Source organism: Notamacropus eugenii, chromosome 4 (assembly GCF_028372415.1).
Source record: "Notamacropus eugenii isolate mMacEug1 chromosome 4, mMacEug1.pri_v2, whole genome shotgun sequence".
Taxonomy (NCBI): Eukaryota; Metazoa; Chordata; class Mammalia; order Diprotodontia; family Macropodidae; genus Notamacropus; species Notamacropus eugenii.
The window spans coordinates 76,860,734-76,886,639 of NC_092875.1; the positions used below are offsets into that span (position 1 = coordinate 76,860,734).

The 25,906-nt window shown below is 51.5% G+C and overlaps 4 protein-coding genes across 6 annotated transcripts; 3 read left to right on the forward strand and 1 right to left on the reverse strand.

Moving 5' to 3' along the window:
* The first annotated feature begins 160 nt into the window (after window positions 1-160).
* On the forward strand, window positions 161-1,736 carry LOC140500002 (uncharacterized). The gene is made up of 2 exons (XM_072602120.1): window positions 161-776; window positions 1,501-1,736. Exons 1-2 carry the CDS (start codon window positions 252-254, stop codon window positions 1,663-1,665), a joined length of 690 nt encoding a protein of 229 aa, XP_072458221.1. The 5' UTR covers window positions 161-251; the 3' UTR covers window positions 1,666-1,736.
* SAMD1 (sterile alpha motif domain containing 1) lies at window positions 1,705-5,382 on the forward strand. 2 transcript variants are annotated; one of them, XM_072602111.1, is made up of 5 exons: window positions 1,705-2,620; window positions 3,180-3,459; window positions 3,679-3,775; window positions 4,282-4,393; window positions 4,584-5,382. In XM_072602111.1, the coding sequence occupies exons 1-5, from the start codon at window positions 1,751-1,753 to the stop codon at window positions 4,740-4,742; spliced, it is 1,518 nt and encodes a 505-aa protein (XP_072458212.1). In that variant the 5' UTR covers window positions 1,705-1,750; the 3' UTR covers window positions 4,743-5,382. The 2 variants fall into 2 exon arrangements, with proteins under 2 accessions (XP_072458212.1, XP_072458211.1); XM_072602110.1 differs by having other exon boundaries at window positions 1,706-2,620; window positions 3,177-3,459.
* Window positions 5,383-6,257: 875 nt separating this feature from the next.
* C4H19orf67 (chromosome 4 C19orf67 homolog) lies at window positions 6,258-9,594 on the forward strand. Of its 2 annotated transcripts, none has more exons than XM_072602112.1 (6): window positions 6,258-6,694; window positions 6,830-6,974; window positions 7,125-7,225; window positions 7,962-8,147; window positions 8,772-8,915; window positions 9,239-9,594. In XM_072602112.1, exons 1-6 carry the CDS (start codon window positions 6,351-6,353, stop codon window positions 9,420-9,422), a joined length of 1,104 nt encoding a protein of 367 aa, XP_072458213.1. In that variant the 5' UTR covers window positions 6,258-6,350; the 3' UTR covers window positions 9,423-9,594. The 2 variants fall into 2 exon arrangements, with proteins under 2 accessions (XP_072458213.1, XP_072458214.1); XM_072602113.1 differs by having other exon boundaries at window positions 6,833-6,974.
* Window positions 9,595-14,916: 5,322 nt separating this feature from the next.
* Window positions 14,917-17,649, reverse strand: MISP3 (MISP family member 3). The gene is made up of 3 exons (XM_072602121.1): window positions 16,691-17,649; window positions 16,256-16,326; window positions 14,917-15,343 (listed from the first exon to the last, which is right to left on the reverse strand). The coding sequence occupies exons 1-3, from the start codon at window positions 17,601-17,603 to the stop codon at window positions 15,260-15,262; spliced, it is 1,068 nt and encodes a 355-aa protein (XP_072458222.1). The 5' UTR covers window positions 17,604-17,649; the 3' UTR covers window positions 14,917-15,259.
* Between the last annotated feature and the right edge of the window lie 8,257 nt (window positions 17,650-25,906).

A 25,906-nucleotide genomic window follows, 5' to 3' on the forward strand; every position in this document is an offset into this window, starting at 1 on the left:
GCAAGGTGGTTTTGCCTTGAATATCCTTCTCTGAGCAGAGAACTGGGGGGAGGGGGGGGAATGACCTTTAAAACCTGCTCCCGGTGTGGTTTCTCCCCCCAGTGGAGGAAGCAAGCTTAAGCCTCTCGGAATACTCTGTTAGGGCTAGAACTAGATCATAGATTCTCCAGACGGAAAGGGCTTAAAGAGCTTCTGTAATCCAACCCCCTCTTGTGGACCGGCCAGCAAACCAGGTCTCTACTAGAGAAGAAATGACTTGCCCGAGGTCTCCCAGAGAAAGGGACAGAGCTGGAAACCGCACTCCGGTTCAAGTCCTGATTCGGTGTTTTTTCCACAAGACGCTACCGCTTCATCCAATTTCCCTTTATTGGGGGGAGGGGGGAAACAGGCCCCCAAAGGTGACATGCGAAAGGGCACAACCCAGCTCGTACGTGGCAGAGCGGGGACGCGAATCTGGGGGGTCCCTCAGAGTGCACGTCCTGAGCTCTAAGCGCTACGCCACGCCGCCGCCTCTCTCGCTCCGCGATCCACGGTGCGGCTGTCGGGGAGGCGGCTCCAGCGCCACTGGGGGAGCGAGGCCAAGACAGACTGGGCGGGGAAAGGGGGCCGAATCGTCCCTCCCTCAGGGTCTAGAGTTGGGGGCACCGGCTAGCGCCGGGGACGGACGAACGGGCGAGGGAGAGGTTCGGGCGTCGCGGCCCGCGATTTCTCAGCGCAGCCCAAGCAGTGCGGCGGAGAAAGCGGGACGCCTGGCTCCGCCAGTCCCCGAGTTAGTGGTAAGTGCGGTCCTGAGCCTGGAGCGCTGGGCGGCAATGGCGGGGGGGAGGGGGGATGAGGAGGGAGGGGGGACGGGGGGGACAGAAAGGGGGAGGGGGCTGGGCGGCGGGGACGTCTGGGTTCCGCGCCCAATGGCTGGAGGGAGAGCGCCACCGCCCAGCCCGCCCACTCCCCTCCCCCCTCCCCCTGCGCGCTCCCTCTCTCTCTCTCTCTCTCTCTCTCTCTCTCTCTCTCTCTCTCTCTTTCTCCTTCTCTCTCTTTTTCTCCCTCTCCCCCCCCCCCACCATCCCCGCCTCCGCCCCGGCGCCAACTCCGCGGCGCCTCCTTAAAAAGCGCGCGGGAGTTGTAAAGGGTTGGGGGTGTGGGGGGGCGGGTTGAGGCCGGGGAGAGACTGAGCGAGAGAGGCGCCGGAGGGGGGGGGCAGAGTCGCGCGCGCTAAGCGGGCCCCGGCTCCACCTTAAAAGCGAGCGCGTAGGGGTGGGTGGGTGGATAGCCGAGAAGGGGGGCCAGAGTGTCCCGGCCGCGGGGCGGGCGGCGCGTGCGGCGGCGGCTGTGGCGGTGGCGGCGGGGAGGGGCTCGGCTCGCGCTTCCCCCTCCTCCCATCCTCGGGACCCGCGCGCGCCCAGGAGGAGCGGGGTTTTTTGTGTGAGTGTGCGTGTATCTCTGTCTGTGCATTTTTTTTTCTTTTCTTTCTTTTCTTTCTTTTTTTTTCTTTTCGCAAAGAAACAGCAGCGCCTCCGCCGCTCCACCGAGGCGCTGCGCCCCCCGGGGGGAGGGGGAAGAGCAGCGGCGGCGGCGGCGGCAGCGGCAGCGGCGGCGGCGGCGGAGGCAGGAGGAGGAGAAGGAGGCGGGCGGCTGAGGGAGAGAGGGAGGGGAGCCGGGGGTTGAGAGGGGAGGGGAGAGCGGGGAGAAGGGGGGGCGCCGCGCTGGGAGGGAGGCGGCGCGCACGGTGCAGCCGGGCCGGGCGGGAGGCATGGCGGGGCCCCCGGCCCTGCCCCCGCCGGACACGGCGGCGGCCGCCGCCGCCTCGTCGTCCGCCTCGTCCCCCCGCTACCAGGAGTGGATCCTGGACACCATCGACTCGCTGCGCTCGCGCAAGGCGCGGCCGGACCTGGAGCGCATCTGCCGGATGGTGAGGCGGCGGCACGGGCCGGAGCCGGAGCGCACGCGCGCCGAGCTGGAGAAGCTGATCCAGCAGCGCGCCGTGCTTCGGGTCAGCTACAAGGGGAGCATCTCGTACCGCAACGCGGCGCGCGTGCAGCCGCCGCGCCGGGGCGCCACCCCGCCCGTTCCTCCGCGCGGCCCCCGGGGGGCTGCCGCCGCCGCCGCGCCGCCGCCGCCCCCGCCCGCTCCGCCTGCGCCCGTCGCCTCCCCGCCCCGAGCGCCCCGGGCAGCGGCGGCCACAGCGCCCCCCTCTCCCGGCGCCCCGGCTCCGTCGCCACCCCCCCGAACGCAGCGGGCCGCGCCCCTGCCCCCGCCGCCGCCTCCGGCCGGGGCGCCCTCGCCCGGCCCGCGTCGTGCCCCCCCGCCCGCCGGGGCCGCCGCCCGGGAGCCGGCGCCACCGTCGCCGCTGCCGCTGCCGCTGCCGCCGGAGGGGGGCGCGTCTCGGAGCGGACCAGCCCGGCCCGTAAGCCTGCGGGAAGTGGTGCGCTACCTCGGGGGCAGTGGCAGCGGCGGCGGCCGGCTGACCCGTGGGCGCGTGCAGGGGCTGCTGCTAGAGGAGGAGGCGGCGGCCGCCCGGGGCCGCCTCGAGCGCACCCGCATCGCCGGACTTGCCCTGCCCCGCAACGATCGTTCGGGAAGGGCGCCTCCTGCCACCAGCTCCAGAGCAGCCCGAACCAAGGTAAGACTAGGGCAGGGGTTGAAAGTCCTGTCTAGGGAGGGGGGTTCATCCTAGAATTCCCGGCTGCCTGAGGTTGGAATCAGGACTGGAGGGGAGACTGCAAGGGGGGAGGAAGCAAAGGATGGATGAGATCAGCCCCAGTGGAGAGGGTAGGGGTGTTTATAAGGACTAGAGGTCCATGGCCAGTAAGAGCTTAGAATCTGTAAGCTCCTCCTCAACCGAGGGTGGAAGGGAGGGGGTTGGGGCTAAGGACCCAGAAGGTCAGGTTATGGGGTCAGTGAGACGTGCAGAGAAGGGTGAGAAAGTGAACTGCCCTCTTCAGAAACAGGCCAGAAGCCTTGGGGTCAGTCTGGTTTGGGACCTGGAGAAGGGTGTCACATCAGGAGTTAATTCCCTGGAACATGGTAAAGATTCCAAGGACAGAAGTCAACTTTGGACTCATCAATCTGGACAGCCCCCATCTTTCAAGTCTAACAGAGAGAATGAGGATGCCTAGGGAATAGAAATGGATGGGAAAAGATAGGAGAAAAATTCCAGCTCTCCTCATCCTCCATAGAAGTCAGGGGAAGAGTCCCTGAGAGAGGAGGAGGAAGAAGAAGATGAAGAAGAGGTATCTGCTCTGTCAGAGGGTTCTGAGGTGCCCGAGGGAGAGGGTGCCCACAGCGGGCAGAACCAGTACAATGGAGAGGCTGGCCAACGGGAAGGTGGCAAAGACCGGCCCAGGGAGTGGAGCTCCTCCGTAGCACCAGGCCGGCAGGATGAGGGTCACCGTTCAGCGCTAGCAGATGGAACCCGGGAGGCCTTCCCTATGGGAGTGGTGAAGATGGAAGGGGGTTCAGGTAAGAAAGAGGTTCCAGAAGCTGGGGCTCCCTTTTTTGTAATGGAGCAGCAGGTACTGTGACCTCACTTTTTAAAAGTGGGTGGAGACACCTCAGAAACAAGGTAGATTTGGAGGAAAAGGAATTCAGAGGGGCTCTCCCTTAGTGCTGGAATATGTTTGGGGAGGAAGGATAGGTAGAGAGATAGAGAAGCTGACAAGTATGCTCTTTTGCCCCTAGCCTCAGCTGCCACAGGTCCAGATTCCCCTTCGCCCGTGCCTTTGCCCCCTGGAAAGCCAGCTTTGCCCAGTGCTGATGGAAATCCTTTCGGTTGCTCGTAAGTCTGAATTGTTTTTGTCTCTTGAGGCTGGGTCTGTGTTGAGTTGGGGCCAGGGTTGGTCTCTGGAAATCAAATGAGAGACAACATCAGGACTTTGTAGGTAGAATTTTAGACTTGGATGTGCTGGTTTCTCGGCACTTAGAAGTTATGCGAACATGGACGTCATGATCTCTCTAGGCCTCAGTTTTCTCATCTATAAAGTGGGTATAATTACCTCACAAAATGTGATGAGGCTCCTAAATGGCAGCGACATATCAGCCCTTCCCCAGGGCTGAGCATGACCAACATTTGTTTAACTGACATCAAACCCAGGTCTTCCCCTCTGGGCCTCAGTTTCCTCCTCTGAAATAGAGGTTGTAATCCTTTCCCACGCCTATCTGCCAAAGGAAGCTGGTGTAAGGATCAAAGAAGATGATTATTTGCAGAGCATTTTCACTTGTTAAATGTTTGGCAAGCATTAGATAGGATGATGATAATGTTATGGTCTGTTTGGGCATCCATAGCTCTGGCAGGAAGGAAAAACCATCTGATCCTGTGGAGTGGACAGTGATGGATGTGGTAGAGTATTTCACTGAGGCTGGCTTCCCTGAACAGGCTTCTGCTTTCCAGGAACAGGTGAGACCTCCATCCTGCTGACACCCCAACCCTACACAGACACACACACACACGCACACGCACACGCACACACACGGTAGAAATGACTAAGATGGGATCCCAATATGAAATGGAAGGATGCCATGTGAAGGAGCATTGGAGGGAGTCCCAGGCCTGACCCAAGTGAGCTCTGCTTCTTGCCCCTGTCCAGGAAATTGACGGGAAGTCCCTTCTGCTGATGCAGCGCACGGACGTGCTAACTGGCCTCTCGATCCGCTTGGGGCCAGCCCTCAAAATCTATGAGCATCACATCAAAGTCCTTCAGCAGGGCCACTTTGAAGACGATGACCCTGATGGGTTTCTTGGCTGAGCCCCCGCCTCTCTGTGACCCCTGAGCTTCCCCTAGCCCTCTCCTTTTCCCCAGTTCCCAAGTTCCCCATCTGCCTAAGAGTCCCTAGCATCCAGGAACTCCCTAAGGGGGAGAAAACCCTATTCCCAACACACTCCCCAAAGAGATTCCAGGGAGGCTGGCGCCTCATTGTCACCCCTTCCCAACTCCCTCTCCCTTAACTGTAGGTATCTTTCTTCTATCCACATCCTGCATTCCAAGCTTGGGGTGATGGCAGGGGCAGATGCAGGATCCTGCATCATACCAGGAGAGGCCCCAATACCTCCCCCCTTCGGCCCCTACTAGAGTCCTGTCGGGGCAAGGAATGCCCTCCTTTTCCCCCTAGCCCTTCCCCCAATTCAGCCAGACTTCACCTTTGTAAATGTTTCACCCTGAGGAAGTAAGGACAGGACTGGACTGACTTTTCCCTTTCTTCCCCCTGTTCCCCTCATCCCAATACATTTCCTTCCAGCCTTGGTCATTTTGGTCAACCCCAGGGTTGAAATGGTGGGTTGTCCTGTTTCCTTCCTCTCTTTCTCTCTCTCTGGTTGTTGCTCTGGCTGTCCAAGTTGCTTTTTAATATTGCACCTGAGGTTTTTTAAATAAAATTAAAAGAAAAATCTCTCTGATCCTGTGTGTGTGTGTGTGTGTGTGTGTGTGTGTGTGTGTGTGTGTGTGTGTTCACATGTTCATGCACCTGCCTGATGTGGGTGGGGTGGCTGGGTGAGATGGGTTGAATAGGGAAATTCCCATACTCACTGCATTCTGTCCTTAGGGAAAAAGTGGGAGGTCATTATCTGATCATAGGCTGTAGCCCTAGAAGGTGCCTTAAAACATTTGGTCCAACCTTTTTATTTAGAAAAGAGAAAACTGAGGCCCAGAAAGGGGTAGAGGTGAGGTACTGAGCAGGATCACTAATGCCTCCAAATCTAGTATTCCTTCCTGCCCTGCCATTACTACAATATGGAGCAGAAAGAGACCTCAGAGACCACCTCCTTTTCGCTAACAGTGCATAGTCCATGATGTCAGTCAACTCTAAAATAAAGGAGGTTGAATTAAATGATCTAAGCCCTCTCTCCAGCTATGGACCTGCTTACGATGTCATTACCTCTCAGGGCCTCAGTTTTCCCACCTGAAAATGAACGTCCATCTGCTCCAACTCAGACATTTTATGTATGTTTCTTGATTGTCTCCCTTCCTGGGCCTGTTTCCTACTCTAACGTGAGAGTACACACTGCCAATCTCCAGGGAAATTTTTGAGGATGGAGGTAGCTCTTTTGAAAAAATAGTATGGCGGAGTCACTGTGGTTTTGGGCTAGGAGAGTGAGGCAGAATGGGTGTACATCGTGAACCCGAACTTGGAGCTTGGAGCGTGCTAGCCCCAGGCGCGTGGCCGCTGGGAGAGAAGCTCAACCCTGACCTGGTGCGTGTTGACATTCAAATGAGGCCCGGCCCCCGGCCCAGGCCTCTCTTCTGTGGTGGTCGGAGTAGGCGAGCAGAAAGCCCAGGAGGCTGCTGCCCCGAAAAGCTGGGGGCGGCTCCCCACTGGGGGAGGAGGGCCCAGGGTGGCCCCTCCAGTCATCTTCCCCCATGGCCAGCGAGTCCTGGTTCGGGGGGTCTCTGCCTGCCGGGGTCCGAGACCCCCTCCCAGCAGGAGACTCGGTCCCCGGACCGCCCCCTACCCCGCACAGCGGTGTCGAGTCCCCTTGGCCTGTGACCCCTGGCCGAGCAGGAGTTTCGGCCGATGCTGAGCCTGGTGGGCCTGTCCTAGGGCAGCCTCTGGCTCCAGTCCCGCTGCCTGGTCCGCCCCCACCTCCCGCCCCCGCCCCCGCCCCCACTCTACTTCCCCTGGAGAGTATGTTCAGCCCCATCACGGAGCAGCTCCGCTACCTGCTCAAGAAAGCGGAGGATTTCCAGAGCTACCTGCTTTACAGGTGATGGGGCCAGGCTGCCTGGCTATCCTGGAGAGCAGGGAGGAGAGGGGACGGGTGCTGTGGGCGGAACAGGTGAGGTAAAAGCCCAAGCTGGAGCTCCCCTCCCTGACCAAGTGGGGTTGTGCCCCTCCCCAGCAGGGACCGGGTCCAGAAGGAGCAGTTGGCCAAGGCGATGCCAACTTTCCTGCAGATGTGCCAGCCTTACTTCCTGTATCTGGAGTCTGCTGCCAGGGGCATGCCCCCGATTCACGGGGCCCTGCAAGAGCTGGTTCGGAAAAGGGTAAGTCAGCAGGGGGGAGCTGGATCCTGGCCCTTTACCTAGCTCCTAGATAAAAGTGAGAATCGGGAGCTTGAGCATAGGATGGGGAACTGCCTCCCTCTGCAGTTAGGAGCCACAACTGGGTTGATATGTACTGTCCTCTCCTTCCAGCTGCTAGAAATCTCCCAACAGCTGGCCCTTAGGCTGGAGCAACTGGTGCTTATGTATGCCTCCTTCGGGTTTGTGGTACTAGAAGAGACCGATCCCCTCAGGTAACTGGCTGGAGGGGAGGGGGACAGAAACAAGGAAGTCTGGGTCTAGGTCCTAGAATATGATCTTAGATACTATCTCCCCCTCCCCTTGACTCTCCCACCTTATAAATCTCTGAACTAAGAAGGGCCCTGGAGGTCATTTCCAACCAATCTCCTTGGATCCTCCAGCCTGAGCCATCTGTCCTCTGCTTGGACACTTCAGGTGACTGGGCACTCACTCTCAGCTCCTTGAAAAATAGGTCCTCACACTTGCCAGCAGGCAAGTCATTACACGTTTCTTGTGTAAAATGGAGATACTTGATACCACTTTCTTTCTAGGATTTTTAGGGTTTAACTCATTTTTTGTGAGTTCTGCTCCATCAGAAAAAAAACAAAACAGAAAAACACTGGATTGAGAGACTGAGTCTGAGTTCAAATTCCAACCCTACTACTCATTACCTTTCCTATATATGGTAGAAAAAATGATGGGAGTCAGGAAGATCTAGATTCAAATCCCTTTTCAGACATGATCTGGACAAATTAGATCCTGGGAAAATCACTTAATTTGTGGACCTCAGCTTCCTCATCTGTAAAATGAGATCACACTACATGACCTCTAAGGGCTCTTCCAATTCCCATGTATGGTCTTACACAAATTATTTAATCTCTCTTGGCTTGAGGGGTGGGTGGTGGATTTTGGACTAGATCACTTGTAAAGACCTATAATCCTAGCTCTTCTTTCTCACCTCCCAATCAGTGTCTCCTGTTTTTTCTGTGGAAAATTCTCACTGGGCCCCTCTCATCAAGTTTCAGTTTTCCGATACTGCTCTCCAGCCCCTTACACAGCTGGCCGACTTCCCAGATACTTGTACAAGAAGATGCGCTGGAATCTAGAAGCTAGTCCTGAGACCAGCAACAGGGGACATGGGCCTCATATAGAATAGTGAGTCTCCCCGACTCAATGCACCCATCACTACCATTTAAAAATTTCTACCATCAGAAAAAAACCACCAAATCAAAGCCCCAAAGTACTTTTCACTCCTAATGTAAAGCCCAATTAGTCTCCGTGGTCAAGGCTGCCCCTAGAGAAAACCCAAAGCAAAGCAGGTATCCCTCCACCAAAGGGTGGACTGAGCCCTGGATTTGGAGTCAAGGAAGCCTCGATTCAGTTTCCAGCTCTGGCACTATATAGAGGAATCACTTCACTTCTCTGGGTCGCAGTTTCACAATCTTTAAAATGGGGGAAGTATTATTTATACTACCCGGGCCTTAGAAGTTGTATCTGTGAACCAATCAATTAGCCTTCCAAGCTCAGGTTTCCGGACCTATAAAATGTGGATAATAATACTTGCACTGGCTCACTCAGAATCCTGGTGGAGAAAGTCTTCGTAAATCCTAAAATTGCTAGAGAAGTTGCTGTCATTTGCTAAAGTCTCTCTTCACAAATTCTTTAACCTCTGATGAACTCCCCACTTCCCTCCTCCCCGAATCAAAAGAAACACCCAAGGACCTGCCTGTAAATACTGTCAGCCTCTACCATCCTATCCCTTCCTTCCCTTTCCCGCAGCTACTTCCTGTGTTATCGAGATACTTGGGAGGACACCGGCAAGAGTCCTGCCAACTCTTGTGCCCAGATTCAAAAGCTCTGGTCCATTGGGCGTTGGGTGCCCCTGGGCCCAGGCCAAGATGGCTCCTCGGATATCTATTCCTGGTAAGGGAGCGGGGCTGGCTTTGAGATCCGGCCCTGCCTCCAAACACCTAATCTCCAGAGCTTTCCCCCGCAAGAAAACAGAGGGGGGAGAGGGGGTGATTAGCTTTCCCAAATATCTTGTAGTTTCTACCCGCTTCAAAAAATTGGTGGCGCAAGGTTTCTTTTTCCTCCCAGCATGTCCGTTCGCAACTGTTGGGCCCCAGACACAATCGAGGGAGGCAGGTGGTGCAGGGGAAGGATCAGAGCTCCATCCCCGCTGTTCTCACGATTTCCCCTGGGCTGCCTCAAACAAACTGGAAACGTGCCCCTCCCCCTCCCGCCAGGATCCTGTGCCCTCAGCCCCCGGGGGAATACCAGCAGCTGTTGACCATAGGTTTTGAGGAGCCGTCGCACACCCTGGCCACCGATCTGCTGGTACAGATTCTCACGGGCCAGGCAGGGAGCGCAGGGCGAGCCCCAAGTACAGCCACGGCTGCCCCTGGCTGGTCTGGGGCTCCCGGGCCCTGAGCCCTTCGTCGCCCTCGGCTTTGGCTATGGGGTAGGCGTGGGAGATGGACGGGGATCCTTCTCCAGCCTTCTAACCCTCCGAAAGCTTAGGCAGGGAAGACTGGGACTTGGCAACTCCCCCTGAGAATGGACGGATGGCTGTTTGTATTTAATAAAGAGAGTGCAGAGGTGCCTCGGTCGTAGCAGCTTTGGTTTCAGTACCGCGTCCTTTCCGTCCAGGAGCTCCGCAACTCTGGCGAGAGGGAAGGGGTGGGGATGGGGGCGGGCGAAGTACCTAGGGATTGAAGGGGAGTGGTACATATCCCTGGCTGGGAGGAAAGCGGGGGGAGGAGCGGGGGGGGAAGGAGAGGACGAGGAGGAGGAGGAGGGGGAAAAAGGGGGAGGAGGGGGAGGGAGGGGGCGCATGCTCAATCGCGCACTGGAAACCAAACGTAAGCACCCGCGCCCGTACACTTCCGGAAACGGGAGAGCTAGCCACAAAGTTGATTGATCGGCTCGCGGTCCTTTCCCTCAACTTGGTCAGTGGAGCCAGCTGCGAAATCGCAAAACAGGGTTTCTGAAAGGGATGCAGGGAAGGGGAGCACATTTTAGCCATGAGACGATCTCTTTCGAAAAAAGGCCGCCGCCAGATGTAATGGAAAGATGCCTGGATTGAGAGGGATAGGACCTGCGTTCGAATTTTGACTGTTACTGAGTTGCTGCGTCACTCTGGGAAAGTCCCATTCCTCCCTCCGAGACCCTTTTACCCGACTGGGAAATAAAGGAGTTGGACTAGTTAATTCCTCTTTCAGCCTCAGTTTCTTCCTCTGCAAAAACAGGAATAGCCTCTAAACAATCTACGTAATGTTGCACTTAATGACCTCCAAGGTCCCTTCCAGAGCTGGCCTTAAAAAAGACTACGATTCCCATCGTGCCCTGCGGAAACCAGACTTATCACGTGTTCTGGTCTGTTTCCCAGCCCCAGAAGTAGGCTGAGAACTGGTTGCTGGAGCCCCTGCCCCAGGTTCCAGTCTGGGCACGGATGGCAATTGACCCCTCCCTTTTTGCGGAGGGGCGAACAGGCTCCGTGGCATCCGCCCTTCCCCACCAAAGGTCGAGGTTATATCTTCCGGTTAACTCCGCGTTGGCTGAGACCAGAGTTGCTGGCCCCGGAAACCTCCGCTGGCCCCGGGACTGGACTGAGTCGAGCCGCTCCCGGGCGCCGCCCTGTGGTCGCGGTTAAAAATCGCAGCTCAGCGCCTTCTGTATTCTGCCGCCCCCTGGCAGCGCTCTGAATCGTGGTTCTCCTTTCCGTCCTCCCTTTCCCCCTCCCCCCTTTCCTTTCTCCTCTCTTCTGACATAGGAGTCCCTAGATTTAAAAAGTCAAGGGTCACAGAGCTGCAAGACCCTAATGATTCCAACCCGAAGCCGGGCATTTCTCCTGCTGTCTAAAACGGTCATCCATCCTCTACTAAAAGATCTCCTGTGGTGAAAAATTCATTACCTTTCAAGGCAGCCCCTTCACCTTTTGGATGGTTCTTATTGTTAGGACAGTGTTCTTTATAGGCAAACAATAGTTGATTTCGTCAGCATGAGGATATTCCATTGTGGGAACCCTTCCATCAAGGCAAACTTCAACCAGTCTGTGATTTATAAAATATTGGGGGGGGGGGGGGGGAACAAGCATTTATCAAATCCCTGGTATGTGCCAGTCACTGTGCTAAGCCTTTTATCTCCAAGATCCAGAGCTGGAAGTGATCTCAGAAGCCATTTTTAGCCCAAACCTGCATTTTACAGCTTTGGAAACGGAAACTGAAAATTAAAGAGGAACATGCCCAGGGTTACACAGGCAGTAAGCAGCAGAGATGAGATTTGAACCCAGATCTTCTGACTCCAGAATCAATGCCGCTTCTCTTGTACTAGACCGACTTAGTCAATCCAAAGAGTTGCTCAGACATTCAGTGACTTGCACACGGTCACCCCGCCTAAATCTGCCTCTCCATAACTTCTCTCCATTATTCCTGGCTCTGCCCTCTGGTTTAGATAAATCTAGTCCCTGTTCCCAAGGACCGCCCTTCAAATACTTGAAGACACTTATCATCTCTCCCCTAAGTCTTCAATTTTTCCAGGCTAAACATCTACAAGTGTTTCAGCAGAGTCTCTGGTGACCCAGTCTGCCAAGTCACCATCTTGGTAGAAGTCTTCTTCCACCTTCAGTTTTTCAAAGCCCTTCTGCAAATGTGGAAGAAATGGTACATTTTACTATTTAGTGTCTTGCATTTTGTAACATCTTTTGTGCTGTTGCTCTCCTCTTCCATTACCATTTAAGTTTTTGTCTTGTCTTGAGAGCTAGACCAAGTCCCTTGATAGCTTCTGTGGATCCCCCACAGTGTCTTACAATAGGCTGAAAACAGCAGATGTTCAATGAATATATGTTGCTAACTGATGGATGTTCAGTCCAGGCTGAAAGGAGGAGGGCATTCTAAGAGGAAGGAGACAGCAAGAAGAATGGTAGGTTCTCTACCTTCTTGGAGATCAGTCCAATACAAGGGTTCTTAACTTCATTCATGGCATATATATACCCCTTCTTAGAACAGCATTTTTAAACACAAAATAAAATACATAGGATTACAAAGGAAGTTAGTTGACATACAAGTCATCAAAAAAATTTTCAAGTTCACAAACCCCAAGTTAAGAACCCCTGAAAGTAGAGACTCTGAAAGATATACTTAGATAACTTGAATAGAGGAGACTTCCTAGCTATGCAACCGGGCAGAATCATTTCATCTGCGCCTCACTTTTCTAATTGTAAAATGTGGGTAATAATGCATCTGGTACCTACCTGACAGGGTGGTTATGGAGAGCAAAAGAGACAAGTGACAGAAAGCATTTTATAGACCTTACATAATTCTACAAATGTTAGCTGTTACTATTATTGATAAATGCCCTAAGAGGAGAGAAAACACACCTATCTGGAATGATTCTGGGAGGGGTTGAGCTCCAGCTGGCCTTTCCAGACATTTTACTCCACTTCCATTTCCCCTCTAGAATGTTTTATGTTCCAGTTAGACTGGCTTACTAGCGATTTTTTCTCTGACCTCAGCCTTCCACATTGCGCTTTGGAACCAGCAAAGTGATATCATGAACCAGCTAGGTGGCACAGTGGATAGGGTGCCAGGCCTGGAGTCAGGAAGACCTCAGTTCAGATTTGACCTCAGACATTTATTAACTGTATGATCCTGGCCAAGGTCTGTTAACTCTGCTTACCTCAGTTTCCTTATCTCTAAAATGAGCTGGAGAAGGAAATGGGAAACCACTCTAGTATCCTTGCCAAGAAAACCCCAAATGGGGTTACAAGTCAGACATGATTAAAAAACAAGGGGTATAATAGAACCTAAGTTCAAATCTGGCCTCAGATGCTTACAAGCTGTATGGCACAGGACAAGTCACTTTACCTTTTGTCTGCTTTAGTTTTCTCAACTGTAAAACGGGAGTGATCATAGCATTATCATTGATGTGAGGATAAAATAAGGCTATTTGCAAAGCACTCTGCAAACTTTAAAGTACTGTATGAATGCTAGCACTCCCTCTGTGCTGTGACACACCCTGTCTGCCTCCAATGCCTGAAATGCTCTCTCACCTATGCCTTTTATAAACCTCCTCTTGTTTCAAGGCTCAGAATAGGAGCTACTCCTAAGAAACTCCTTTCTGGACCCCCCCTCAATTATTTGGTCATCACATTTATTTAAACTTATTTCCTAGGTGGCACAATAGGCTTTTAGTTAGAAAGACCTCAGTTCAAATCCAGCCTCACATACTCCCTAGCCTAGATTCTAGGCAATGCCAACAACCTTTCTTGGCTTCTGTTTCTTCATGTGTAAAATGGGGAGGGGGGATCCTCTAAGCTTCTTCCCAACTATTGTATTTCTTTCCCTCTATAGTAAGGCAGGGATTATTTTTAGCTTTTGTCTTTGTATGTCCGTTACTTTAGTAAGTGTTGCTGGTCAAATGAATGAATGAACTTGGCATTTGAGCTAGGTTTGGAAGCATAGGTAGGATTTCAATAGGTATAGCTAAGGGAAGAGGGCAGATAGAAGAAACAGTCTGAACAAAGAAAGATTCAGAGAAGGAAAAGTGCCCTTTGTGTTCGGGATCTTCATTGAGCTAGAATTCATTAGGCACCTGGGAAGTACAAGGCTAAAAAATAACATCCCTCTCTTCATAGAGTTTACCATAATGAGTATGGTATGGGAGGGAGTTAGTATGATATATACACAAATAATTGTTATAAGAGATAGAATGTGATAAGGACAAAGGAGATATTCAAGGAAGGCACTCTAAGGAATTTGATGGAATCAAGACAACATTCAGCTGAAGGTAGACAATGGAAACTTCCAGGAGAAGGTGGCACATGAGTGGGGTCTTCAAGGAAGAGAATTTCTCTGGACAGAGATGAAGGAAGCACATTAAAGGGATGGAAATTGTCCCCCACTGAGGTAATATGGGAAGGCAAGGGATACCAAGTAGAGGGAGCAGGTTCATAGTCTTGTACGGATAAAATGGGGGTGGAAGTGGGGGTGGGGAAGGACTGAAAAGCCTTGAATACCACGATAAGGAGTGTGTATTTTATCCTGTATGACGTGAGGAACTAATTGAAAGTTTTTTTGGTCAAGGGCCTGGTATGCTCCTTTCTAAACATGAGGAAGACCTCTTTTTCAATAATGGATTGGATAGGGGAGAAGTTGAAAACATGAATACCAGTTCAGAGGCAGTGCGTACAGTGCAGAGATCTATAAGTGCTGGTTTGAATCCTTGAGCTAACTACTTAGGGCAAATCACTTAAGCTCTCTGGACCTTCTCCTATAAAAAGACAGGGTTCGATTGGCTCTCTCAGTCCGCCATCAGATCTAAATCCTATGACCCCACTTTAGTGGGTACATGTGTCTGTCGGAAGGGTGCAGCCTCCCCTCCTACTTCACTCCCTTTCAGCCTCAGTTTTCCCAGGGGAGGAGATGGGGGAAATCCAATTGAGCTCGCACTTCCTAATTTAAGCCACGCGGAGGCAGCATGAGACAAGACCTAGAAGCTCCAGCAGCAGGCGATGGAGTGGCGCCGCGCCCTGAGCATCCTAAAATACTCGGGCGGGGGAGGGATAGAACTCTGAGCTCCCGACAGCCCAGGAAAGAAGGATCTTAACTGATCGGTCCCTTCCTCCTCCTCCTCCCACGGCTTTGGTCCCAGAGAACAAGCCGGGCAGGGACAGCAGATAAGGGGTTGCCAGCCACCTCCTAAGTAACAAGAGCCGGATTCCAGAAGGTTCCTCCCTTTGCTTTCCCAGACCCCAGCGTTCTCCCCACACCCTGCACGCTACCTCCTCCTCCAATTTGGCCAGAATTAGACCCACCAGAAATGCTTTGGGTCCCCAACAGTTCCTTGGTTTTTTTTTTTTTCCCTCTCTCTCCCTAGGCAGAGTACCACAGTGTCCCTGGGGAAGAAAGAGCCACAGACAAACAACCCGGGGAAGAAGGGATGTTTATTGATGGCACAGTGAGCAGAGAAGATTCGGAGGGTTCCCTCTCTCCCAGACATGTAACAGTCAGAGGCGTGAATATGGGCTGGTTAGCTTCCAAGAGAGAATAGAGGAGGTAGGCATTCTGTTTCCCTCCTGGTTGGGTTAGGGTGCCACAACAGCATTGGGGACAGGTGGCCAATCAGGAGCCCCCAGTCCGAGTTGGGGGGGGGGGTGTAACCAATCAGAACTCCCATTCCCGGTTAGTGGAGGAAGTGTGCCTTGGGGGGGGGTAACCAACTAAGGCTACCCAGTCCAGGTTAGTGAGGGGAAAGGGACAGGTGACCAGTTATTCTTCCTGGTTGAGGGGCTCCGTGGTGTGGATCAAGATCGTCTTCCCTCGATTAAAGGAACAGGCACTACCACGGTCATCCTGTGAAGAAGGGAGAACAGCAGAGGGTGAGTGAATCAGGGTCACCGTGCAAAGAAGGGTTGCTAAGCCAAAGAGCTAAGCTTCCATTCCAGAGCTGGAAGAGACCTTGGAGTCTCTTTCAGTAGTACAGCTCCATTTCCCAGAAGCCCCAGACATGAAGTGACTTACCCAGGGTCACACAGATAGTGAGCAGAGTGCACAATTAGCATTCAGGACCTTTGACCCCAAGCCCAGTGCCTTCTCCAGAGCATCTCGGTATCTAGACCTCAGATGATCATCTCTAAAATGGGGGTTAGGGGAGGGAAGACAACTGGAAGGGGGAGAGCAGACTTGAAAATCTCTAAAGTTCCTTCTAATTTTGTATCTTATGTGTGAGGTACAGTGGGAGCAAGCATTTGCTCTGGTATTGGAAGAAACTGGTCTCTATTCCCATCTTTGACACCTATTAGCTGGGTGACCTTGGACAAATCATTTAACCCCCTCCTTTCCTTTTCACCCCCACACTAAGTAGGCTTCAGTTTCCTTCTCTGTAAAATGAGAGGGCTGTACTACTTGGCCTCTGAAGTCCCTTCCAGGTATCTTATCGCTCCCCCTTTTTTTTAGAAGGGGAGACAAGCTCAGAGAAGGGTCAAAGAAAAGGGACTAGCCTTAGGCCACAATGGGATGAGAAGCAAAGCCAATACTGGAATAAGGGACCCAGGCCGTCATTCCCACTCTACTGAGGCTGTCCAAATGACCTACAGAGCCTAGGGGAGCAAAGGGCTAGATCTGAGGTCTCATGCATTTCTTCTTCCTGGAGCGGAGTCTTTTACAGTGGAGCCTAGGGTTACAGTGGAGGGGGAGAATCTGCTTATGTGTGTGCCCAGTACTTGGAACACAGGTAAATTTCTGAACGTTGCAGACACTGCTCACCTGCTCTAGGGTATTCTCAGAATCCCGTCGAGGGGGCCACACCACTGAAAGCTTTCCAGAGGGTGTGCTCTCTGCAAGGAAAGGAGGAAAATAAAGTCATGAGAAACAGCATCCCTGCGGTCCCACCTCGGTGATCTTCCTGTTTTATGGCCCGGAAAAGTTCTTTCTCTTCCACCCTACCCCACCCCCAGCCTGGCGCCCGGGGCCATAGCAGTCCACGCCCTACTAAATGTACATAGAAGCTAGAGGCCTGCTCCCGTCCTCTCCAACCCCACTCCCTAGGCACGGATTCCTAACTATAGGAGATTCCCTCAGTCCCATAAAGAGGGACAGGATGGAACGGAAGAAACTGGGAGTCGAAAAGCTGATGCCTCAGTCTGAGACCTGCCCAGGAAAGCCCAAGAACCTTGGCAGAAGAAAGACCCGGCATCTTACCCGTGAGACTCGGGGTCGGCTCTTTGAACTCTGAGGTCCCATAGATGCTGCGCCTCTGGCGCTGCAGCTCCCGCTCCCTCTGGCGAACTTCTTGGACTTCCTGCTCCAGCAGCGACAACTGGACTCGACGGGTCGGAGCCGGGGTCGTAGCGGAAGCAGGGACCGGAGCCAGAGTTGGGATCGGGACCGGGGGTCGAGCAGTTGGGACCGATGCCGAGGCAAGAGCCGGGCTCGGGGAGCTCAGAGCAGAGGCTGAAGGCAGGACCGGGGCACGTGGGGCCGGAGCCGGAGCCGGGGCTAGGGCTAGGTCTGGCGTCCGGGCGACAGCTACAGCTGGGTTTCGGGCTGGAGCGGTTGCTAGAACGGGAGCAGGAATAGGAGCCTGAGCTAGAAATGGTGCCCGGAGCCGACTGCGATGCTCCAGAACCACCACGTGGGCGGCGCCACTGGCCTCGGTGAACGAAGGGCCCCGGCCCACGGACTCTGCCCGAGGATGCGCGCCCCCAGCCTCAAAGGCCAGCTTGCGCTCGCTCAGCGGCTGCGGCCCCTGGCCGCGCTCCGGGCCACCGCAGGGCCCCGAGCCCAGTCGCACCAGCGCCTCCTCCCGGCGCGCCTCCCGAGCGATTTCGCGCTGCATCTGGGCGCCTGCCCGGGCGCGCTCCACGTCCCGGGGCAGTCCAGGCCCCGGGCCCGGCAGCAGGCTAAGGATGGGCCGGAGGCGCAACTCCACCAGCTCCCCACTGGCGAAGCTAGGGCTCAAGCCGCGGCTCCGTCGCAGGCTCGCCTCGCGCTCCTGGCTTTGACGGATCTCTCGCTCAATTGGGGTCTCGGTGGCAGTCGTGGCGGCCGCCCCGGGGGGCTCCATGCCCAGCTCTGCTCCCGAGGCTGTGGCTGGCCGCGGACTCAGAGGCATGGAGGGCTGCTGACCGCCTGCCCCGCCCGACTCTCCTCTCCCGCCCGCCCCTAGCCTCCGGGAACTGCCCCTCCTCGCCCCAGGGGCAGGCCCGGCCCCGCCCCCTGCACCTGCCTGGACCTCGGCCCCGCCCCTCGCGGTCCCGGGTGCAGCCACCGCTGCCCAGACTGAAACCCTTGAGGCTCTCCCAGGGGGCCCGGGGCACAGTGCTTCGTTCTTTGGCCTGCGCCCCTGTCCGAATATTGGCTTGGTCAGTGAGGCTGAGCTACGTGTCAGTCCGATTGACACTACCCAGACTAGGTTCCTTGATTCTTGTGGCCATGGGCTGGGTGAGGTGTTTTCTAGGATGGGTATTTTAAAATGAAAGGAGCCTTGAGAGAGTTCTCCCCAAGAAACATCGTGGCTGATGCCCCCTGAGTTAGCACTTGACGCCATGCCCATCTCTTCCACACTGCCCTGAAAGAGCTCAATGCTGCTCCTCGGGTTTGTCCCCACATTCTTGCCGTTCTCCAGGCTGTACCTCCAGGGGGCATTTGACTCTATGTCTCTGGTGTAGGGTCAATGGGTCCCATAGTGTCACTGGAACCTATCCCACAGTCCATGAACCCTAGCTCAGCAATGGGATGGAATCTGCCTCTATCCCACCTCACTCTCCCTTGAGATGCCACCTTGTTCCAAACCCTTCTCCTCCAGAAGAGTGTGCCACCCCAAAGAGGCCAACCCCTGCCCAGGGGCGCTTAAATTCCTGTCCCTCTTCTCACGCTCTCCTCCAGCCGCTTCTGGGTTCCCCCGATCACAAACTGAACGCTGCTTTCAGGGCTCTACACCAAGAAAGCACCACCACCACCCCATCCCACAGCTCAGCAGTTTGCTGGCACTTCTCACCCCCACCCCGCAGAGGAACAAGTACCCTCAGGCTAGTCTGGTCCTCCCTTGGGGAGAATTCCTGGGCATCTACGATAGCGTGGAGGCCCATATCGAAGCCAACTCCTCCTGGTTCCTCTATAGACTCAGCAGCCTCTGCTACCTCCTGCTGGAGACCAATGGGTCCTCTGAAAACTGGCATGAAATTCTCAACTTCAATATTCCAGCTACAGAAGCTGCTGAGCCTCCTCCTCCACCATACTGGAAGCACTAGAAAATGAAACATTCTTCTTTCCCCTGGAATCCGTCATGGGGCAAGTTGGCTGGGGAGGGCTATACACTATGTAGCCTGAGCAAAGGTGACTTTGGGCCAGTTGAAATCTAGGTGCTGAAAGAGGGGAGAAAGTGGGCCTGCTCCAGGATGTTTGCACAGAATCAGGAGCCTCCTTAGAACAAAGGAGACTGGAGTGACATCTACTGTTCTCTTTTCTCTACCTCCTTCTCTACCTGCAAGTCTGACCACACCCACCTCCATCTTTTAGCCCATCACTTTCTCTTTCTCTATTTGTAGTTTTGTTTCTCCTCAGTCTTATCTCTCCACACCTCTGTTTAGGTGATTCATGTGTATCCCTGGCTTTCTTTCTGCTTTTCTCTATCTCCAATTTCAGTTCTCTGTTTCTGTGTCCCTGTTTTGTGCAGCCCTCCCTCCTAACCTCCTAACATGGAGTGTGTCTATGTGCCTCTGCTTGTTTCAACTCTAAATACTAAATGGTAACTGTTTCTCTTTTGGCCAGGAACCCTGAGGGCCTATCCCTCCCAGTTTGATTTTTTTTTTAAAGGGCCATCCCTTGAGTAACTACTTAAAGGGGAACTATTCACTGAATGGGCATTATCTCACTCAAAGTGAGAACTTGAAAAGACCTTAGTCTAAAAGGACCAGGGTCTCCCATTGTATCCTGAGCCATCTCCAGTGATCCTGATGAATATCTGACCACCGGACCCAGATGGCGATGGAGGGGAAAGGAAGGCTGGGGACCTTGCACAGCCCTCTCTCACTCAAATCAAAGTTAACTTCAAGTGATATAATCTATCATCATCTCCCTAATGTCATAGTACTCTTCCGTGAGTAGCAGCTCCTCTCATCTCCTCTCCTCTCCCTTCTTACCTGGAGGTGCTCTGCTCAGGGAAAGATGCACTTTGATGGCCCTAAACTGTCTTTTTTCCTTGGGACTTACTGGCTAGATTTCTTACTCAAAGACCAAGCCTTAAACCCAATTCACTCAGTAGCTCATAGACTGGACAATAGGTCCCTGCCCTCCTAGCCCAGAGTGAATGTAAATACTACATAGTAACTGTTTCTCTTTTGTCTAGGAACCCTGAGGGTCTTCCCCTCCCATATTGAATTTTTTTTTAATTAAAGGGGCCACCTCTTGAGTAAATACTTAAAGAGGTCTATTCACTGAATAGGCTTTACCTCATTCAAAGTGAGAATCTGAAAAGACCTTAGCCTAAAAGGGCCACGGTCTCCCATGGTATCCTCAGCCATCTCCAGTGGTCCTGATGAATATCTGACCACTGGACTCAGATGACGCTAGAGGAGAAAGTGAGGCTAGTGACCTTCCACAGCTCTCTTTTGCTCAAATCCAACTCAACTACAAGTCATGTCATCACTCCCTGATGTCATGGTCCTCTTCCAGAAGGAAGGACAAACACAACAAATTTAATCTCCTTGTATCTCTTCTGCTCCATCTTGTCTATTACTGCTTTTCAGGGTCTCTGGCTCTCTATTTTTTCTATATTTTTCATATCTTTTAATATCTATCTATCTACCTCTGAAGGAAAGCTATGGCAAATCTAGATAGCATACTAAAAAGCAGAGACATCACCTTGTCAACAAAGGTCCATATAATCAAGGCTATGGTTTTTCCAGTAGCAATGCATGGCTGTGAGAGCTACACCATAAGGAAAGCTGAGTGCCACAGAATTGAGGCTTTCAAATTGCAGTGCTGGAAAACACTTTGGGAGTCCCTTGAACAGCAAAGAGAACAAATGAGGTCAAATACTGAAGCTGAAGCTCAAATACTTTGGCCACATAATGAGAAGATAGGACTCATTGGAAAAGACCCTGAAATTAGGAAAGATGGAAGGCTAAAGGAAAGGCGGATAGAAGAGGAAAAGATGAATAGATAGTGTCATGGAAGCAATGAATATAAGCTTGGATAGACTTTGAGAGATAGTGGAGGAAAAAGAGCTAGATGTGCTGTGGTCCATCTGTGGGGTCGTGAAAAATTGGACATGACTGAACATCAACAATCTGCCTTTGTCCCTCTTTGACTCTGTTTCTGTTTCTGTTTCAGTCTCTTTCCTGTTCCTTTGCCTACCTCTATGTGTCTCTGTTCCTGTCTGTCTCTATGTGTTTCTGTCTATCTCTATCTGCCTATCTGCTCGCTCTGTGTGTGAATCTTTGTTCTGTTTATTTTCTTCTTCAGTTAGGTGTCTGTCTCCTGTTCTCCTCACATCAAAATTCTCCGATCCTTCAGACCTTACCCTTCAGAACTTAGCCACCATCTTTCTTTTTTATTTTTACGAATAGGGCAGAAGGCAGATATTTTTATGTATAGGCAGATGGCAGATCTTCCCAAATGGAGATCCCTGGAAATGAGGATGGCACCATAGAGATCCTAGGACCCTATGTTTAGGGAGTCTTCTGAGGCCCCTGGAGGGTATCTATACCTCTGTGCCCCATATCTTCGTTTTACACAGATTCTCAATATCCCTTAACCAATAAGTAGCACCCTAAGTAATGACAGCTTCTCTTTTTTCCCTGTAGTTCAAAGGTGACATTCTTTCTCTCTTAGTCCCAGGAATAGTCTTTTCGTTAGCCCTTTCATCCAATAAACTTTCATTGTCTCTTCTCCCCAGCATCTTTCTTCTATTCCGCTCCCCTGTCTCACTCTTCTCCCAGCATCCTTACTCCTTAGATCCTTCCTACTAGTTGCTACTTCCTTGCCTGTCCTTAGTTTTGCAAAAGAGATTGGGACCCAGTTTGAAGCCAGAGAACTTGGCTTTAATCCCAGCTTTGCCATTTTAAAAGCTTTATTACTTAAGATGACTCATTTTCCTCCCCTGAGTCTCATTCTCTCCTCTGTAAAATGAATATAATAATTCATCACAATGTGTCTCAGTGTTTTTGTGAAGAAAGTGTACTAGAAATTGGTATGATCACCTGGGTGACATTCAGCAGGTCACTTTCTGTCTGTGTCTCATTTTCCTCATCTATAAAATGCCAGCATTTGACTAGATGATCTCAGGGTCTCTTCTAGTGCTAAATTCTGCATCTCTAAATCCTCTTCCTTTCTCAAATACTTCAAGTCAACTCTCATGCCCCTTCTAGATCTTCTGTCCTCCAGGCTAAAGGTCTCCAGTTCCTTCAGATGATCCCTTTACAAGATGGTCATCCTAACCTTCTGGGCACCCCTCAGTTTGTCTCTTTTCCTTCCTAAAACAGGGAGTCCAGAAATAAGCAAAGTACTCCAGACACAATACCTCCCTGGAACCTGCCTTGAAGGGTCCATGCTCTTAGATCTATGCTCACTCTGGACATGTTACCAAAACTCAAACTCAAATGAGATGGAGAGAAAACAGTTTTGTACGGGAGGCAGGTGGGTGGGAGGGGTGGGGGGATGGTGTGTGAAACCTGCAGGAACTGGATATAGTGGATGGTGTGCATTTACACCTCAGAAATCAGCAACTTCTACAAATTGGGGCTTGATGTTGTTTTGTTAATTCTCTAGACTTAAGAAATGAATAGAGAAAATGTTAATAATGCGGATTAAATTTAAAAGTGTGTATGTATACTTCTTTCTCCCCAGAGAGCTGACTGTCAAACATTTACCAGCACATCATTGAGTGGAAAGAAACACATTAAATTCCTGCATTTTCTCAAATGAATGCTCTTCCTCCTTCCTCTTCTCTATTTAACAATTTCAGGTCCTCAGTGTCTGTCAGTGAGTCAACAAGCATTTGTTAAGTACCCACTAGGTGACAGGAATGGGGTGTTTGAGGAGGATTAAAGTTAAGTGGTTTGGGGATTGCTCATCCACCCCTGGTGTCCATCTGATTCACCCAGCTTTCACCTGTGACTCCAAGAAAACGTAGCATGTACAACAGTCACACCTGGTAAACTGCCTTGGCAGATGACTAAACCAGGTTGAGGGGTACCTAAAGGTCTCAAACCCGGTGGTGCATTAAGGGGATGCCTACTCCAGCATGTGAAGACTTCCCTCAGTGGAAAGAATGGATGAGAATAATTTGTTTGAACAGCCATGAAGGCCAATGAAGCAGCTGCTAGGGAGTGCTTAGAGCTTGGTCAGACATAAAGACAACCAAGGCATCATCAGTCCTCTTAACTTTTGTCTTGTTACTGGACTTTGATGACTCTGGAAGAAAGAGTGAGGCTGATAACTGTATAACTCTGCCTCGCTTACATCCAGTTCACGTGCAAGTCAAGACATTATCCCATATCTACTGTTTTACAACATTGTGATGTCATTGGTCCTCTTGGAAAAAGGAAAGATGAACAGCCATGTGCCAGGCACTCTGCTAAGTGCCAGTGCTACTCAGCCCCTCCCCCACTACCACCACCACCTCCACGAAGCCTTTCCCAATTCCAGTCCCCTCCACCCAGAGGTATCTCTTGTCTCTGAACTACTGTAGCAGCCTGAACTGTCTGCTGACATTTAAAAATTCTGAATCATGGATTTGGAGGTCCAGATTTGCAGGTCCTCAGATGTGATCTAGTCCAACCATCCCATACCACAGATTACTGCAAACTTAAGCCCAGACAAGAGAAGTAACCTTCCCAAGATCACACTGGTAATAAGAAAGAGAGTCAGGGATCTTGGATCCTCTGACCAAATCAAGTCCTCTTTCCATTACATTACAAGGATCCCACAGTGCCTGATATTGTTAATTATCTAGTCTCCTGTGTGTGTCTCCTCTCCTTAGCCAGAGATGAGAGACCTTGAAGGGCAGACCTCCTGGCTTTTAGATTCAAATCCTCAGTAACTAGCACATCATAGCTAGAATGAATGACTGAACGAATGAATGAAATGGGGTGAGGGTGGGGGGTGGGACTGCTGGAGTTGGTGAGAAGGTCATCTAGTTCAACTGCTGCCTTTTACAGATGAAGATACTGAGAATCAAAAAAGGACAGTGACATGCCCAAGGTCACACAGGTATTAAATAATAATAGCTCATAATTCTATTGCATTAACAATAGCAATAATTCTATTGCACCTGAAGTTTGGGGTTTATTTTTGTCCCAGACTCTGATTTAATTGGTCTAAGAAGCTCCCTATTAGAAAACCCTTCAAACAAGAAGAACAAGAAGAATCAATATTTACATGGCACTTACTATGTGCCAGGCATCATGCTAAGCACTTTGTAAGTATTATTTCATTTTGATCTTCACAACAACTCTGGGAAGTAGGTACTGGTATAGATGGTATAGATGAGGAACCTGAGGTAAACAGAGGTTAGACACTTACCCAGGGTCACACAAGCAGAAAGTATCTGAGGTAGTATTTGAACCAGTGCAGATCAGATGGGCCACTGCTCTAACAATTTAGTCTTAGAGAGGAATATGGGGCCCTGAAGGAGTCAAATAGGCAGTACGTGTCACAGACAGCAGCTGAACTCTGTTCCTTCTAACTCTGAGGTCAGTCAGTACTCATGACACAATATTACCTCTCAGATTTTAAGTTTTACAAGTTATTTTCCTCACTAGCACTGTTAGAGGTGGGTAGCACAAATGCTTTTATCCCCATTTTATAGATGAGAGACTCAGTAGTACTTATCCATGGTCATGCAGTTATCAAGAAATAGAGCCAGAAGTCAAATCCAGGTCTTTTGATTCTCACTCCTTTCCTCTGCTCCACACCAACTCACAACCCTCAAAAGTTTGGGAATAACATGTGGAGAAGTAGGTTCCATTCCCCTCTAACTGTGTGCCCCTCTGCTCTTCCAGCCTGGAAGTAGGAGTCCCCCAGTGGCTGGTCCTCAGGATTCCCAGGCTAATCTAACCGCACCCTAACTTTCCTGTCTACCCTGCTTCAGAGCTCAAGAAGAAGGAAGGAGGCTCCTGGAAAAGAGAGAGCTGGCAAGGGGAATGTGACAGTGGTTAGAGCACTGCTACTACTACTACCACAACTACCACCACCACCAAAATTAATACTACTACAACTTCCACAATTACCACTGCCACTACCATCAGCACCCCCGCCACTACTACCACTACCACTCCTATCACTATCTCTACCACCACTATCACTACCTCTACCACCACTACCACTACCCCACCACCCACTACTACTACTACTAGTTAACATTTATATAACACTTACTTTGTGCCAATTCTTGTAAGTTTCAGCTTATTTGAGCTTCATAACAGCCCCAGAAGGTGGGTGCTATTATTATCCCCATTTTACAGATGAGGAAACTGAGGCTTAGGGAGGTTAAGTGACATGCCCAAGGTCACACCACAAGTAAGTGTCTGAAGTTGGCTTTTGACTCAGGTCTTTCTGACTCCAGGTCTGACTCCATCTACTGTGTAACCTAGCTGCCAGCTAGATTTGGAGTGTGAGGACTTGCATCTCCCCCAGACTTTGGGACCTTGGGTCCCTCTCTGGGCCTCCATCCCCTCAATATCTTAATAAAAGGGTTAAGTTAAGTGATGTCTAAGGTCTCTTCCAGCTTTAAATTCTTCTTCTTGAGTTGTCTGTGCCTATCCCCATAAATGCACAAGGAGTCTGGGCATGTTCTTAAGTGATCAATTTTTTTCTTCTTTATTAAATTAAATATTATTCCTTCAATTAATAAACATGCCTTTTTTTCTCCTTCCTACCTCCCTTCCTGGGGGAAAAAAGAAATAGAGAAACAAAATCTTTGTACCAAATATGTATAGTCAAGCCCAACAAATCCCGGTGTTGGTTGTGTCCAGAAATGCAGGTCTCATTCTGAATCCTGAGTCCATCATCTCTCACTGTCCTGTCAGGAGTAGAGGAGCAGACTTAATCATTGATCCTCTCCTCTTAAGTCTTTCAAAGTTATCAGCTTGTGGTTGTTTTAGTAGAAATTGTTCTCCTGGTTCTGCTCACTTCACTCCGAATCAATTCAAGCAAATCTTCCCAGGTTTCTCCAAAATTGTTCATTTCATCATTTCTCACAGCACATATCCCATTACTCTCATATACCGCACTGGTTAGTCACCACTGACATGCCTGTGCACGGCTGTGAGGGTGTATGCACAGGATGGCTGCAGCAGCAGAGGGAGGCAGCTGCTGGTTGGTAAATAATTCATCAGGACAGCTGATAGTGCCTCCCCAGGCCCGCCAGCCAGCTCTGGCTCGGGCCCCCTCTCCTTTCCCTTCCCTCCCTAC

Excerpts from the sequence above, each read along its gene's own strand:
- LOC140500002 (XM_072602120.1), top strand. The coding sequence starts at position 252 with ATGACTTGCCCGAGGTCTCCCAGAGAAAGGGACAGAGCTGGAAACCGC. Across the intron at positions 777-1,500 it reads CGCCAGTCCCCGAGTTAGTG|AAACAGCAGCGCCTCCGCCG; the intron begins GTAAGTGCGGTC and ends CTTTTCGCAAAG.
- SAMD1 (XM_072602110.1), top strand. The coding sequence starts at position 1,751 with ATGGCGGGGCCCCCGGCCCTGCCCCCGCCGGACACGGCGGCGGCCGCC. Across the intron at positions 2,621-3,176 it reads CCAGAGCAGCCCGAACCAAG|AAGTCAGGGGAAGAGTCCCT; the intron begins GTAAGACTAGGG and ends CATCCTCCATAG. Across the intron at positions 3,776-4,281 it reads GGAAATCCTTTCGGTTGCTC|CTCTGGCAGGAAGGAAAAAC; the intron begins GTAAGTCTGAAT and ends GGGCATCCATAG.
- C4H19orf67 (XM_072602112.1), top strand. The coding sequence starts at position 6,351 with ATGGCCAGCGAGTCCTGGTTCGGGGGGTCTCTGCCTGCCGGGGTCCGA. Across the intron at positions 6,695-6,829 it reads CAGAGCTACCTGCTTTACAG|CAGGGACCGGGTCCAGAAGG; the intron begins GTGATGGGGCCA and ends GCCCCTCCCCAG. Across the intron at positions 7,226-7,961 it reads GAAGAGACCGATCCCCTCAG|TGTCTCCTGTTTTTTCTGTG; the intron begins GTAACTGGCTGG and ends CCTCCCAATCAG.
- MISP3 (XM_072602121.1), bottom strand. The coding sequence starts at position 17,603 with ATGCCTCTGAGTCCGCGGCCAGCCACAGCCTCGGGAGCAGAGCTGGGC. Across the intron at positions 16,327-16,690 it reads GCCGACCCCGAGTCTCACGG|AGAGCACACCCTCTGGAAAG; the intron begins GTAAGATGCCGG and ends CTTTCCTTGCAG. Across the intron at positions 15,344-16,255 it reads CTGAGAATACCCTAGAGCAG|GATGACCGTGGTAGTGCCTG; the intron begins GTGAGCAGTGTC and ends CCTTCTTCACAG.